The sequence below is a fragment of the Hyaena hyaena genome, unplaced genomic scaffold (genome assembly GCF_003009895.1).
Source record: "Hyaena hyaena isolate Hyena2069 unplaced genomic scaffold, ASM300989v1 scaffold_230, whole genome shotgun sequence".
Classification (NCBI taxonomy): domain Eukaryota; kingdom Metazoa; phylum Chordata; class Mammalia; order Carnivora; family Hyaenidae; genus Hyaena; species Hyaena hyaena.
The window spans coordinates 921,776-936,041 of record NW_024080863.1 but is presented as its reverse complement, the minus strand read 5'-3'; the positions used below and the strand labels follow the sequence as shown (position 1 = coordinate 936,041).

At 55.0% G+C, this 14,266-nt stretch overlaps 2 protein-coding genes across 8 annotated transcripts in view; one reads left to right on the top strand and one right to left on the bottom strand.

Moving 5' to 3' along the window:
• Positions 1 to 1,103, top strand: part of R3HCC1 (R3H domain and coiled-coil containing 1) — a 42,206-nt gene extending 41,103 nt beyond the window's left edge. For 2 of the 5 annotated variants that reach the window (XM_039243765.1, XM_039243764.1), the window contains 2 exons: positions 326 to 401; positions 764 to 1,103. In XM_039243765.1, the coding sequence (XP_039099696.1) occupies positions 326 to 401; positions 764 to 1,073 (386 nt within the window). In that variant the 3' untranslated portion in view covers positions 1,074 to 1,103. Of the gene's footprint in view, positions 1 to 73; positions 170 to 325; positions 402 to 763 lie in introns of those variants that run through there. The other 3 variants (XR_005530436.1, XR_005530437.1, XM_039243766.1) reach the window with 3 other exon arrangements.
• Positions 1,104 to 2,139: 1,036 nt separating this feature from the next.
• LOXL2 (lysyl oxidase like 2) overlaps positions 2,140 to 14,266 on the bottom strand; it is a 94,598-nt gene continuing 82,471 nt past the window's right edge. For all 3 annotated transcript variants that reach the window (XM_039243769.1, XM_039243771.1, XM_039243770.1), the window contains 5 exons: positions 12,803 to 13,046; positions 7,069 to 7,184; positions 5,824 to 5,960; positions 3,792 to 3,903; positions 2,140 to 3,054 (listed from right to left, as the gene is read on the bottom strand). In XM_039243769.1, coding sequence (XP_039099700.1) covers positions 2,975 to 3,054; positions 3,792 to 3,903; positions 5,824 to 5,960; positions 7,069 to 7,184; positions 12,803 to 13,046 — 689 coding nt within the window. In that variant the 3' untranslated portion in view covers positions 2,140 to 2,974. The remainder of the gene's footprint in view (positions 3,055 to 3,791; positions 3,904 to 5,823; positions 5,961 to 7,068; positions 7,185 to 12,802; positions 13,047 to 14,266) is intronic.

The window sequence follows — 14,266 nt, the reverse complement described above, 5'->3', positions numbered from 1 at the left end:
CACACCTCTTCTGGGTGCTGTTCAGGGAAAAGCCTGGTGTTTCCTGTAGGGTCACGGGAACCATATTTTACAGTGGAGTTGAAAGAGCTTGGATTTGGGGGTCAGCCCTGGGCATGATACCGCTTCCGTCACCTGTTTAAGTTGACCTTGAGCAAGTCACCTAATGTCTGTGAGTTGATTCCTTTCTCTGTAAAATAAGCAGATTGTACAGGGTGGAGTGGAGGAGTGAATAAAAGAGCTTGGCAGACCTGCCTAGAGCTGTGGGGGGGCACATAGAAGATGCCAAGTAAATGACACCTCCTCTTTTTTCCTTCTCTCCTGCCAGAAAGCATGATGGGGGCTTTTAGAAGCTGGTTTTCTGTGGCTGCAAAGCAGTGGCTGGCAAAACTGGCTCAGAAGAGGTCTGCTAGGCTATCTAGTGCTCTTGTGGCCTATGTAGCCTTTGCCCCAGACTTGGGGACAGTAAATATCCTGTCAGTCCCAGAGCTCCAGCTGTCCTCCCTGACCTGACTTCCCTCTCAGATGGCCCTACAGTTCGGGGAGGCATATAAGATTAACCCATCCTCCTGCCCCTCACTTCCCCCAGGCAGAGAGACAGGGAAGGTGCAGAAGCAGCAGGATTAGGTGAGGACACCGTGAGCATCGCGGCCATGCTGTGGGCACAGCTGGGCCTTCGAGGTTGGCTCATAGTCTACAGTCACTGGGAGGAGTGGTGGCCATAGCCTTGAATTCAAGTCCCTGTCCCATGGGGCGTTCCTTCTAGAGCTCCTGCGTCTGGCAAAGATGAGACCACAGACAAATACAGCGGTGGCCAGGAGGCTGGTGGCCCGGGCCCTGGGGCTCCAACACAAGAAGAGAGAGCGGCCTGCCGTCGAGTCTTCTACCTCCCTGAGGCCCTGAGGGGCCCCGTAAGCCTGGACCGGTGCCCCGTAAGCCTGGACCAGTGCACCCAGGATGAAGCCGGTGCCCCAACGCCACGAGCCTTTACAGACACCAGAACAGCCCTGCACTGTGTGTTAGGGTGTCCCTGTTGGGTGTGGTGGGCTTTAGTTTGGTCTAGTTCCAGAAGTTGAGAAAAAATAAAAACTTGAAAGTTGTTTCCACATGCAGTGGTCTGCCAGGCAACACTAGGGGGTGCTGTCTCCCATTTTAGACAGGGCTGCTGAAGCAATGGGTCGCCTAGGTTGGCCTGGAGGATCCCAGCTGGGCCTCAGGCACTTTGGCCCAGTGCTTGCCCAGTGTGTGTTGGGGGGGGTGGTTTGCACCTGCTGTATGACACATGCCCAGTCTTGGGACAAGTTGGGCACTCTAACCTCCTGCAGGAAGAGTGGATGGTAGTGCTGAGGGCCCCAACCCTGTGAACTTGTCCTAGTGCCACCTGCTGCTGTGGGTTACAGAGGGCTTGCAGAATTCTCTAACCATGAGCAAAGCCGAGAGGTAAAATCTGAAATGGTTCATGAGTTTGACACTCCCACAGGACAAAGGCATTTGTGGGTCCCAGGTCTCCAGTCACTCATTTTTCTGGTTTGGGTGGATTTGTGCCAAGAAGGCCTCATCTGGTGCTCTGGGGTCATTGTGGATCCTTCTGGGCCACAGCACACTCTTGATACAGGTGGGAGCCCCCGTGTCTGGGGGAGAGTGGCCAGCCCCAGCCGCCCATCCTACTGGCGCTGGGAAGGGCTCAGCCGCTGCCCCACTGGTGTGCATGCTCCGCATCACCACCCCGTCCACTGGGCCTGGACCAGGCGCTGCCCTCGAGGGACATACTCCCCCTGCCCCCCCCCCCAAAGATGATTTAAATCTAAACGTCCCATCTGGTCCTGACACAGCTGCTGTGCCCCCTGAAAAACACTACAAAGCAGGAGTTCAAGAAAGGTCATGACTTCTATTTTTGTGGCCCTTCGACTGTTGCTCTCAGAAGGCAGGAGTTGGTCTTCTGTAGTGGGAGCACAAGGAGACCCCCCCCCCCCCCCCGCCCCCCCCCCCCCCCCGCGCTGCAGCCCCGTCCTCTGTCCGTCTCTGCGGCACCGAACCCAAACCATAAGTGCCTGTAAGTGTGGGCCGGCTCCCGCCCGCCTGCTATAGAGCAGCTCTGTGGCTCAGGGCTGGGTGCAGAGGCCCAAATGAAACACGGATGCGTACCATAAACCTTTTATTCAAAGTTTCAAGTATGTGTAAGTGTCTGTGATGACACATGGCGCTCAGTGGGTGTCCTCATCACCCAGGACCCTGGCTCTAGCACCGTTGAATCAGCCCACAGAATTGGAACAACAGAAGGAGGAGCCACTTACACAGGTGGGTGGGTTTTTCTTTGGAGCTATACTTTCAAGGGCCCAGATGCCCAATATTAAATGCCACTAAATTACCTTGTCTTTCAAAGTCTGTGAAATAATAATAATGGTATCTTGAAAAATAAGAGGATTTAAGGGGTAGGGGGAAGCACCAACTCTGAGCTCACCTAGTTAGGAAAACACATGGCACCATTATCTGTATATGTGAGAATAACAGACGCAGTCTGTTTAATTGGAAGAGAGGTCTAGATATTCAAGTTGGCTGGACGTGAGCTAAGAAGAGAAAAATGGACTTCAGCCTGACCACCTCGGGTTGACCGCTCACACCACCAACGTGGCCCCGTGTAATGTGAATTGAGTGGGGGTGGTCTCATACTTGGGGTGGACTGTGGTTTAGGTGGGACACTGCTGCTAACCGTGCTCCTGGGGTCCCAGACAAGATGGCTCTTGACGCCCACAGCCCTGTGGTCAAGCCGCACCCTGGAGGTCGTCCCCAGGCTCCAGAGGTCAGGCTGCAGCCCCCAGCAAATGACAGGCGCACCCCTTCCTCCTGGGCCTTGGGCAGGGCTGCTGGGGCATGCAGACGGGGCAGGGCTGGGCGAGGGGGGAGTGTGGCCATCCGTCGGACTGCAGCTGGTGGGGACGATGTGCTGTGGTCTAAAGACAGGAGGTGGCCTGGTGCTTTACCGCCTGGAGAGCTGGTTATTTATGAGGCCGCTGAAGTGTTCAAACTTTTTTTCTGTCTCTTCACTGAAGGAACCACCTGAGGGGTCGGCATCGGGGAGACAGAGTTTGGCAAACCAGATGCCCAGCCTTCTCCCACACGAGCTGGTGGCCTCGGGGGCCCGGGAGCCACCGCCCTTTACCGAAGGGCCTGCCTGGGCCACCTCTGTGTGACGCCACCAGGGCAGCAACTGGGTGCCGGTCATCCCCGGGGCCCGGCTCAGGTCAGGTGCTCTGGCAGAGTGAGACCAGGAGCAACTAGATGCAGCGGATTTCGTTTTTGCCATCACAAGAGTGGGGGCATCGCATCTCCTGCAGAGGAGGAAGCCCTGTACCCCTCTTGTCCCCCAGCGTGTTATAGCACAAGGGTACGTTTCTTCATTGGCGACTAGCTTCTAGTTCTCAACAGAGGAAAATGATACACAGAACCCACAAATTGCTGACGCCCACATTTTTGAGGTCACATGCATAATGAGATGGCCTGAGCTCCAGCCCGATTCTGTGCCTCCCTCCTTCCCCAGCCAGAACTGGCTGTGAAAGCCCAGCCTCCGTCCAGGCCTTGTGTGTCCACAGCTTCCTTCCTGTGTGTGGAGATGGGAGGCTGGCTCCATTCCCCGCGCGCTTTCCCCAAAGAAGGAAGCTGCTCTGATTCCTCGACAAAGGGCAGTTCTTGCCTGTCTCCTGGAGGGTGGGCTGCAGGGGGGCGGGGAAGGGGCTGGCAGGCCTGGGGGCGGCCCTGGCATGCTGTGCACCCCCACCAGTGCCCAGGGACCTTACCTATGTGGCAGTTGTACATCCAGATACGGTGGCCATCGTAGCGGGTCCTGCACTTCATGATGTTGTTGCTGTAGTCAGACTCTGCAACCTCGTAGTTGGGGTTAATGACAACCTGGGGGGGTGAGTCAGGCCAGAGGGGGCTGCTGAGTCCTGCCCTGGCCACCTTCTACCCCAGGCCCAGGTGATACTGAGACCAGCCCTGCCTGCAGAGTCGGAGAAACCTCATGAAAGGGAGCATGACAGGTGCTGTGCTCTAAGAGCAGCCCGGGGCAGGACTAGCCAGAGATGAGGGGTCAAGGCCCGGAGAAATGAGAATGTGCACCTCTGTCTGCCTCTGTGTGATTCACACACACACGCACCCTCCCACAAGTAGGCCTTCAAAAAGGGGTTACCCTCTCCTGGGTGCTCTGGGAGGTTTGAGGTTAGTAGAGGCAGGAGTTGGGGCCCAGGGAGGCCACAGAACAAGCTGTTGGTAGGAACTAGGAGGGAGCTGGGGAGCAGGACGTGCTGAGATAGGGTGGGGACAAGGACTGGGCTGTGTGCTCCTGGAGGTGGGACTTCCCACACGTCCCTGCCTCTGAGCCTTTGCCCGCAGACCCTTCTGCCTGGAAGGCACGTCCTCCCCCCACCCCGCTCTCTCCCGCTCTCTCCCGCCCTCGCCCTCGGCAGCATTACTGAGGTCTGCTCTCAGGGCCCTGTGGGAATGGAGAGGGCCAGTGAATCCCGGGCCAGGGCTACCACGCATTTAAAGTTCCATGTCTGTCCCAAGGGAAATCTTTTCTGTTAGTCAGAAGCACAAACATGCGCCCAATAAGTTGCTAACTATAGCCGGGGGTCAAGAACACAGATACAGAGGTGATGTGGCCTGGGTTTGCCTGGCTGTAAAATGGTGGTAGTAGTACAGCCCTTCCTTGGGGGACTACATTCATAGGGTGTAGGCACGGCCAGGCCTGCCATCAGTCTTTAACGAGCCCTGGTTGGCCACAGTGATACACATGCACCCAGCAAAGTGATAGCAAACCTCAAACACAAAACCCCACGCACAGTGTACGTGCACAGAGACATGGATATTCATTTTTTTAAAATAAAGAGCGCTCTGCTCTTTGGTTGGGCCTCTCCAAGTCTGCGGTTTTGGGTTTGTGGGTGGAAAAGTGCTTGGCTGTCTGATTTCCAGCCTCTGAAACTGCACAGGAAAACTTTCAAAGCGCCACTGTGGTCACTTCTATGCAGGTGTCGGTTCTTCCCAGGGCCGTCTACAGGGTGGGGACCATGGGCCAGGCTCCGGGCTGGCTGAGTGCCCCTTGGGAAAGTTTTCAAGGCAGAATGACACATTTCTGGTCACCCGCTTTGCCACCCAATGGGGCGAAGCTTGAGAGCAAGACGTGTGGCGGTGTGGGAACGTGACGAGACACCGGGGAGCGCTGCAGGGCGGAGTGCACCTGTGCTCCAGACAAGGCGATGCCGGGAATGTGGTGCCCCTGCTCCCAGGCCGGGGGCACGGCTGGAGCATGCCGCGGTGTCTGCAGGAAGGCAGCGGCACTGTCCCCTCTGCAGACCCTTTCGTGAGGTCAACTTTCCTGGGAGAAGCAAGCCACAGACTCTTGCGAGTCAGTGAGCTTGTTTTCAGCCTCGACAGCACACACAAGGGAGGGTGAGGGCACCGGGAGAGACGGGGTGGCAGGGAGTGTCTGCCAGAGGACACCCCGGGTGTGGGTTGCCTTGGAGTCTGTGGAACAAATTCTCAGCCTGAGGACCAAATCTGGCTACACGTGCATTTTGATTTGCAAGTGCCAGGTGTTAACTGAATGCGGATGTCTCAGGGGGTTGGCAGCTCCCCAGGGCCTTTGACTGCCTCACACACTTGGGTCACCTGATCCACTGTGATGTGCTAACCCCTGGGTGTGGGGCTCCTGGCCTTCCGCACCTGTTTTGTGTTTGGACACCAGCAAGAGGGGGGCTGCCTCCCCCATCGCCAGGGAAAAGGCTGCTCTTCCCATCAGCAGGGGCTGGAGCCCCTTCCTGCCCCCCTCACCTGGAACAGGTAGTCTCCAGGGGGTACGTCAGTGATGTCGACCCACTGGCAGTCGATGTCATGGCGATACATGTCCCAGCAGCCCATGGTGATGCCCTGCTCGCCGAAGTTGGCACACTCATAATTCTTCTGGATGTCTGCAGGCAGAGGCAGAGGGCAGCTGGCTCACCATGCACCCTGGCCCCGCTGCTCTCTGTGCTGCCCTCCCTCTGAAGAGCCCCAAGAAGGCCTACTGGATGGAGGATGTTCCCAGAGCCCATAGCCAGCAAATCTCTTCCTTCCCCCAAGCCCTCAAATCTCGGCTGCTTCTGGGCTTGACATCCCTTCCCCACGGTGGGGGTTTCTGATCCGTTCCCATTTCATCAGAATCCCTGGCTTGATGCCCACATCCCACCCAACCCTTTAGGCCCAGCCTGGCGCCCCCTCTTCCACGAAGCCTTCCCTGGCCACTCTGGCATTTCCACTAGGCTGAGAATGGAGTGAATGCTTATCTGGGATAGTGCTGGTGCTGATTCTTTAGCTTAATGTGGGGGTCATCTTGCCACCCTCTGGACAATCAGCCCTTGGATGCGGGCCCAAGTCTGGTTTGTGGATCTGACCCTTAGTGGGTCAGCTGGTTGCCAGGCACATAGTAGGTGCTCAAAAACCCATTTGTGTGATTTCACGGAATGGCATGCCCATGACACATTTTTATTGAGAGGCTACCATGTCTGGGTACTGCTCTGAGCACTGGGTATATGGAGGGGAATCAGTGTGCCTCCCTTGAGGCCCAGCCACGTGGAGACGGCAGGCGTGCCCACACGTGATTACAGTGCAGCCATAGTGGCCGTCTAGAGGTGTGGGCAGAGAGCTGCCTCTGTCTCAGGGAGTTGAGAGAGTCTAGGAACCTCAGAGCGGGTCTTCTGGGCTTGGACATGGAAAGCAGGAGCTTGTGGGGCAGGGGTACTTGGCGCTGGAACACAGGGAGAAAGGCTGTGGCAGCCGGACGGAGAGGGGACCACGAGCCAGGTTTGGGCCTTACCCAGGGGACCGTGCACACCCACCAGTGCCCATGAACATAACTCTGGGGGATCCTTCGTAGCCACGCCTTGCCCACATAGCTGCGGCTATGGAAGGCCCTGACTGGAGAAAGGTCATGGGGAGAGTGAGCAGTGGCCAGGCAGATGGAGCCCAGCGTCAGGCCTGGGTTCCAGGACAGGTGGGGGAGTTTGAGTCCCTCTGAAGCCACCCCCCCAACCAAGATACCTCCTTCGCATTCTGTGTCCTCCAAGCAGAAGCTGGCTTTGTGGCCCTCTGCCACCTTGGTACCGTTGAGGTTCAAGAGGTCATAGTGGGTGAACACCTCCATGCTGTGGTAGTGCCTGCAGTGAGAGAGAGGGCCTCTGAGTCAGTGTCTGGAGGGGCTGCTCCCCGCAAGCAGCGTGGCCCAAGTGGGGGTGGGGCCTGAGGAAGGGGATGGCAGAAGCCAAGGCTGCTGAGTGCTAACCATGGGGCTCCAGTGGCTGCCCTCCAGCCCAGGCCCAGCTCGCTCACCGGCTGAGCAAAAACAGTGTACAGAATGTAGGATGTCTTCGTGAGGATTTGAGACATAAACTGGTGAGCACCAGGCCTGGCATACAATCAGCTCAATAAATTAAGCTATCTAGGGGTGCCTGGGTGGCTTGGGAGGTTAGGTGTCTGGCTCTTGATTTCGGCTCAGGTCATGATCTCACAGTTCTGAGTTTGAGCCCCATATTGGGCTCTGTGCTGATAGCGTGGACCCTGCTTGGGATTCTCTCTCTCTCTCTCTCTCTCTCTCTCTCTCTCTGTCTCTGTCTCGCTCTCTCGCTCTCCTTCTCTCTGCCCCTCCCCTGCTTGTGCTCTCTCTCCCTCAATAAAGAAACTTTAAAAAGTAATTAATTATCTTCAACAAGTAGTTTTCATAGCCCTCCAGGGCACTAACATGGCTCTCCCAGCCCATGCTATTTGGAACACTTACCTCAGACTGATAAAAGTGATCTTTTGATGTCTTTTGAAAACTTTTTGAAGTGGGACTTTGGTGGGGAGGGGAAGAACAGAAAGGGGAGGACACCTGGAGGAAGGGGAAGAGGCAAGAAGAGCGGGGCATGGGGACCAGCCCCTCACACAGCCCAGTGTCAGGCAGCAGGTGGGACTAGGAGGCAGCGAGGCATCGCTCCCTCCCCCCCCACCCCACCCCCGCACCAGCTAGGGAGTGAGCCTCGGGACTCAGTGCTCCTGGCATGGGCCTCACAAAAAGGGGCAGAGAAGGCTCCCAGGCCCCTGGGAGGGAGCAGAGCATGGCAGGCGTGTCCCCGTGGGCCCCGGAAGAGAGGAAGGAGAGCTTGTGTGACCAGCTGCTCCAGCCGTGCGCACTGTTTACATAACCGTGTCCCATCTCTTGGCTCGGGTTGAATTGAGACCAGATGCGGATTCTTGGAAAGTGGTGCATTTGGTTCAGAATAAACAAGGGGAACATGGCTGCCGCTTGTTGGCGGGGGGCCTCCTTGAGGCCCATCCAAAGCCACGATGTGTGTGTCAGAGGCGTCTGCAACTACGTGAACACACTCGTCTGCCGTTGCAGGGACATTGGGGGGATGGGGAAACAGAAGTACAAGGCACTCAAGGCACGGGGAGCAGAATGCCTGGGTGTGTTTACTCATGACCTGAACCTCTTCCTCGGGAAAGTGGGAGTGATAACGGGACCCACTCTCAGGGGCGCCGGAAGGACTGGATCAGAGGAACTATAGAAAGACCTCACGCGGGGCTTGTAACAGAGCGGTACTCAGCACCTGTCAGCTCTCTCGTTGTTACTCCGGCCCGCAGTAGTACCAGGAGTAGTATTTTCATTACCACCTCCGTGACGACTATTCCTACTACCATCCCCAGGCTTCCTCGCCCCCCACCCCCCGGGGTCTCACAGGGCTGGCCTCGGAGTATGGCAGTCAGGACAGAGGCAAGAGGAATTAAAAGGATCGGTTTTCTGAGAGGAAACGAAAGGCTCTTTCCCCCTTCCTCCTGTGTTTGCTTGTGCTAAAAATAACGTCAGGAGTTCTAAGTTGGGCTTTTCTCAGATCACTCATGTTTCTGGGTAAAGCGATGCTGGGCCAGGGGCCCCCAAGAACATTCACAAGGACGTGTTTTGTGGCAAACTGAAGTGATGCCTTTGAACGAGTCTATTTTGGCTTCTTGAAGGAGCAGGATGAGACATGAGGTCTGACTCATTGCCTAAAACATGTCTGCATCTTTCAGAGAGGGGTTTATGTTACCATGTTTACCGGCTGGAAAGACTGAAGAGAAATAGGTTTATGTTCCGTTGTCTAAACAAAATTCAGACGGAGTCCACAGATGGACTGTTGTAAGGCTGACCTTCTCCCGCTCCTCCTGCTTCCTGCACGCTTGATTTAAGAGTCTTCCCTAGCTCTTCAGTTTTTCCCCTGTGAACACTAGGAGGGAGCAGCTGGTTTGGAGCCTCTTGATTCTAGCTAACTTCAGTCCTGGAGCTTCTGTGCTTTATCTCCGGGACAGGTGTGGACATGACGTTGGGGCCATGTTCCCCCTCCCCGGCAGCTCGCTGTGGAGGCCAGGGGCACCCCAGGAGATATAGATGGGGGCCACCAGGGAGACGGGAGGGCATGTACTAGTGATGAGGGCCTACTTCCTCTTTCCAGGCTGACACCAGTCAGGTGTCCTGACTTGTGCAAGTCTTAAGAGGACTCTTGATTCCTGGGGTAGACCTAGGGAAATTCCAACTTGGAAAGAAATTCCAGAACCTAAGAAGAGAGAGCATGACCTGCCACTTGGTGCAAGTCATTGTAATCTGGCTAGAAGGAAGGATGCTTCTACCATAAGACTCAGAGCTCGGTATCCTAAGATACGGTAGCAGGAGAGGAAGGAGATGATGAGTCCGCGGAAGACCCACAAAGCTGGTCCAGAGGAAGATGAGAGGTTGGGGTACATCCTTTGTCGTCCTAGGTTGTTGGGGACCCAGATAAAACTACATCAGAGAGTTGGTGCGCACTGTAGAGGAGCTGCTGTTAACCTTCATCCTGTCCCACACCAGCCACATGTCACAGAATGGACAGTCCTGGCTGGTGCTCAGCTGCAGCGGAGACAGTGCTCTGTTACCACTGCAGAGAAAACTGCGGGTGTGCTCCAGTCTCAGGAGGTGCTGTCATGAAAGGTGAGGGCCTTCCACTCACCTCACCCTGCTTTCCCCATGTGCGAGGAGGAGTCCTCTGGCCAGGACAAAGCCCTGTGGATGTGACGAGGGCCTAACGTGGGCTCACAGGGGACACATCCAACACAGAGCCTGCTCTGCACGTGGCGGAAGTCTCTGCTCCTTGCAGGGCTGTCTCTGACTCGCCAAGCTGGACACCCACCTCCCTGCCGGCCAGTTCCTGGCCCCTCTCCGGGGGCTTCCTAGGTGCAGGGGCCTCAGAGCAGTGCTGCTCCGTGACCACCTTCATCTGGACCCCATTGAACCTGTGACATGATGTGCCAGGTAAAGAGGTGTGGTCCCAGCTCCTGGGGCGGAAGTGGAAGCAGGGCACACCCTGCCAGGGCCATCCACCAAGGGCCTGATGCATAGGAGGGAGAACAGCCCAGGGCACTTTTTTTCTACGTCTGGTCGGCAAGGCAAGTGCTAAGAAGGTCAGTCTTCATGTTTCATTTTAAGGCTTTTGATGAACCCAGTTCTGTTCCCCATTGAACCATCAGTTCAATTGGGAGTGATAATTTTCCCTATTCGTGCTAATTTGAGCCAGGGTTCTCGGCTTTGGCTCCATGGTCCGTAAATCTGCTGAGATAGGGTATTAAATCTTCCAGAAAGAATTTGTTTTCAGTGGAGGAAGGGCCTGCTTTCATCAGACTCTCAAAGGGACCCAACAGGGGTTTGGGGCCAGAAGTCCTATTGAAAGGTCCTCCTCCAGAGCCTGGAGAAGCCCCCTGGCGCTCTGGAGGCCAGGGTGCAGGGGTGCCCTCTTATGCTCCCTGAGATCTTATGGTCATAGACTCTCAATTATGGACCAGGAAGGGGTGGCTTGAAGGGACGTATGCTTGGCCAGCATGTTTTTTCCACCCATCCCTCCCAAATCATTGACAGAACATCTGTAAGCAAAGAAATGAAATAAACTACAGGAAGAGCAGGGGGTGGGGTGGGGTAGAGATCGGAATGCCCAGGGCCCCAGATCAGAAGAAACAGTTCCATGGTGTTGCCATGTGTATTCTTAGAGGACAGACTATTGCTTGGAGAGCAAGCATATGTCCCACGGAGATCCCCACCATGTAATGTCTGGGTGGACCGCCATGTGTGGGACAGAGATGCAATTATGTTCCACTTATAATAAGCAGCGTCAGTCCCCGCAGGCCCAGGGCGCCCACCATGGCGCTGTTCTCTAAGGGAAATCAGGCACCAGTATGGTCGTGACTTTAATTTTACTCTTTGCCTTCCACCCTACAGAAGGCTGGCATGCTTCTCTACCAAGACCAACACTTCTCTGGCCAGTTAGGACATTCGAAACATAATTGATAATAATTATAAAGGAAAATCAACACCCTAAGTTCTACCGGAGTCTTTTCTTTTGCAACAGACTGAACGGCTCTGTCCCAAGACTGGTTTGAAGGTGACTGGACCGTCAGCTGTGACAGGAAAAAGCAGACAGGGCTAGCCTGCTGATGAAGATTCAGCAGAGGTCACAGAGAGAGCACATGCTCTGGGTCAGACAGCCGGGAGTGGAGGATCCCTGCCGGGCAACTTTTCATGTTATCCCGGGCAGGCCATGTAGACACGAACCTCCATTTCCTTACCCTTGAAAATGAGGGTTCCATGTGCCTGGCATTTAGAAGGGGGTCGATAAACGTCAGTTCTTGTGCCCCTCACAGTGGCTGCTACATTTCCAAGCTGGAAGGACGCCTAGCGGTCAGCCGGGCTGGGACTTCTCAGACTCTGACGTGAGGTGCGCACATCACCGGGGTGGGGGGTGGGGTGCTGACAAAATGCAGACTCTGGTGGGAAGGTGCGCAGCGGGCAGGCTCCGCCAGCCCTTGGGCCTCCCCGTGAGACGCAGAGACCAAGTACGACAGCTGTGTTGCCGAGAGGGGACTGGTGTATGGGAGGGGGCTTGCTGTGGACCCCTCAGGGGCACGGCTGCCCTGTTGCACAGCCCCTTCGTTTTCACAAGTGTGCTCACTTCTGTTCCCTCTACCTGCCCAACTCAGGCCTCAGCAGGAAAATGTGAATGAGCTGGAGCAGTGGGTTCTGGATTGGAGTAAGGATCAAGGAAATGTAAAAAAAAAAAAAAAAAAAGAAACAGCCAGGAGATGAATGGGGTGGCTTCTGTGGGCTCCAGCTAGGGCTGGCTCCAGGGTTTCACTCCGTTCTGGTGCAGGATTTATAGCACTGGGACTGAGTCCACAGACTGAGGGCTGGCAGGGACACTGGAGGTCCCCGGTGATGTAGCCCAGATGGCCTGACATCGTGCAGCTGGTTAGAGGCACAGCTGGGTTGAGAGACCAGGTCCCATGACTACTGGGCCTAGAACTCTTGTCTCCACATCCACTGTCTTCCTCGAGATGTTTAAAATACATTGATGAATGAACCCAGAGGCCAAAAATTGCAGAACCCCTAAGCACCCTGCGGATCGTGAACTTTCCGTAGATGCACTTGAAAACCACTGACCAAAGGGTCAATGGAGAGACATCGGGTCCTCAAAAAAAACGTTTGTTTCCTAACATTAGCGGCATTGGAGGCAAGAAAGAGACTGGGCTCAGGGAAGGGGAGGCAGGCCAGGGCAGTTGAGAGTGGAGAATGGCGGGATAAATGTCGAAGGCCATTGTGACGGCCCCTCCGATGCAGGAAGACCCTGCCTTCCGGATGTGTGGCATGTCAGCTCTCTCCGGGGCCCCCTGAGACTCTGAATCCCAGCCGGCCCTGCAGCGTGTGGGGCCAGGGCAGCTTGCTAACGATGAGCGGAGGGCTCACCTGTGGCAGTCGTGCCAGATCCACGCGTGGCGGCCATTCTTGGGCCGGAAGTCAGACTGCCCATTGTTGTGGATCTGGGAGGAGAAACGCAGGAGGCGGCGGTAGCCTGTGGTGGGGTCGGTCCGGGCAGCCGAGGCGGACAGGCAGTTCTCCTCCATGGCGCACTGGAGCATGAACATGGGACGGTCCTCCAGGTAGGTGCTCTGCTGGACAATCTCCGCATTGAGGACCAGGTCAGGGGCAGCTAGGGAGGGCAGACACGATGTTCAGGCAAGACCAGACACCCCCCCACCAGCACCATCTGGGACTGGCTCTTGGCCCCTCAAGGTCACTGTCCTTGAGAAACGTCACCCCAAATTCCTCCTCCCCTTCTCTGAGGGTCCTCTTGGACACATCTGCAGTTATCAGTGCAAAGTGGCGCACACCGGTGGGCAAAATGCTGGCAATTGTTCAGTCTGGGTGATGGTACATGAGGGTTCATTATATTGTTCTTTTTCCTTTGGGGTGGCTGGAGATTTTCCATCATAAACAACAAACAATAGCAATGATAGTGTGCCTCCCTGATTCTTGGTCTGATTCTCCCGGGAACGATACAGTCTACAACATGTGTAATATTGTATGTAGACTCACAGTCTGCTAATACTGTTTCCCTTAAAAATATACCTTGAGGTACTTCCTTGTTAATACATATCTATTAGAACATGCATTTCATGGCTACATATTTATTTTTAATTTTTTTAAAATTCATTTCTGAGAGAGCGAGAGATAGCATGTACAGGGGAGGGTCAGAGAGAGAGGGAGATACAGAATCTGAAACAGGCTCCAGGCTCTGAGCTGTCAGCACCGAGCCCGACGCAGGGCTTGAACCCACGAACCGTGAGATCATGACCTGAGCTGAAGTCAGATGCTTAACCGACTGAGCCACCCAGGTACTCCCATGGCCCATGTATTTAATTCATAGCCCTACCTCATATTTTTAGATGCATTGGTTGCTTAGCATTTTGCACAGTTAAAACATCCTGTAGTATATCTGTATTTAACTTTATTTCTTTAGAATGTATTTCTGTAATTGAAATTGCTGGGATGGAGGTCTGTAGGTTTTCAAGGCTCTGATGCATATTGCTAAATTACCTTCGTTTTCTTTTTAAATGTTTATTTACTTTTAAGAGAGAGAGCGCAGCGGGGGAGGGGCAGAGAGAGAGAGAGAGAGAGAGAGAGAGAGGGAGACACGGAATCTGAAGCAGGCTCCAGGCTCTGAGCTGTCAGTACAGAGCCCGATGTGGGGCTCAAACCCAGGGACTGCAAGATCATGACCTGAGCCCAAGTTGGAAGCTGAACTGACTGAGCCACCCAGGCGCCCCTGCCAAATTACCTTCTTAATGGATCCTTTCAGTTTCTACTCATACTGTTGCTCTACATGAGGGTTTCCCCCAGGTACTTCTTTTATGTTTTTTTAATTTATTA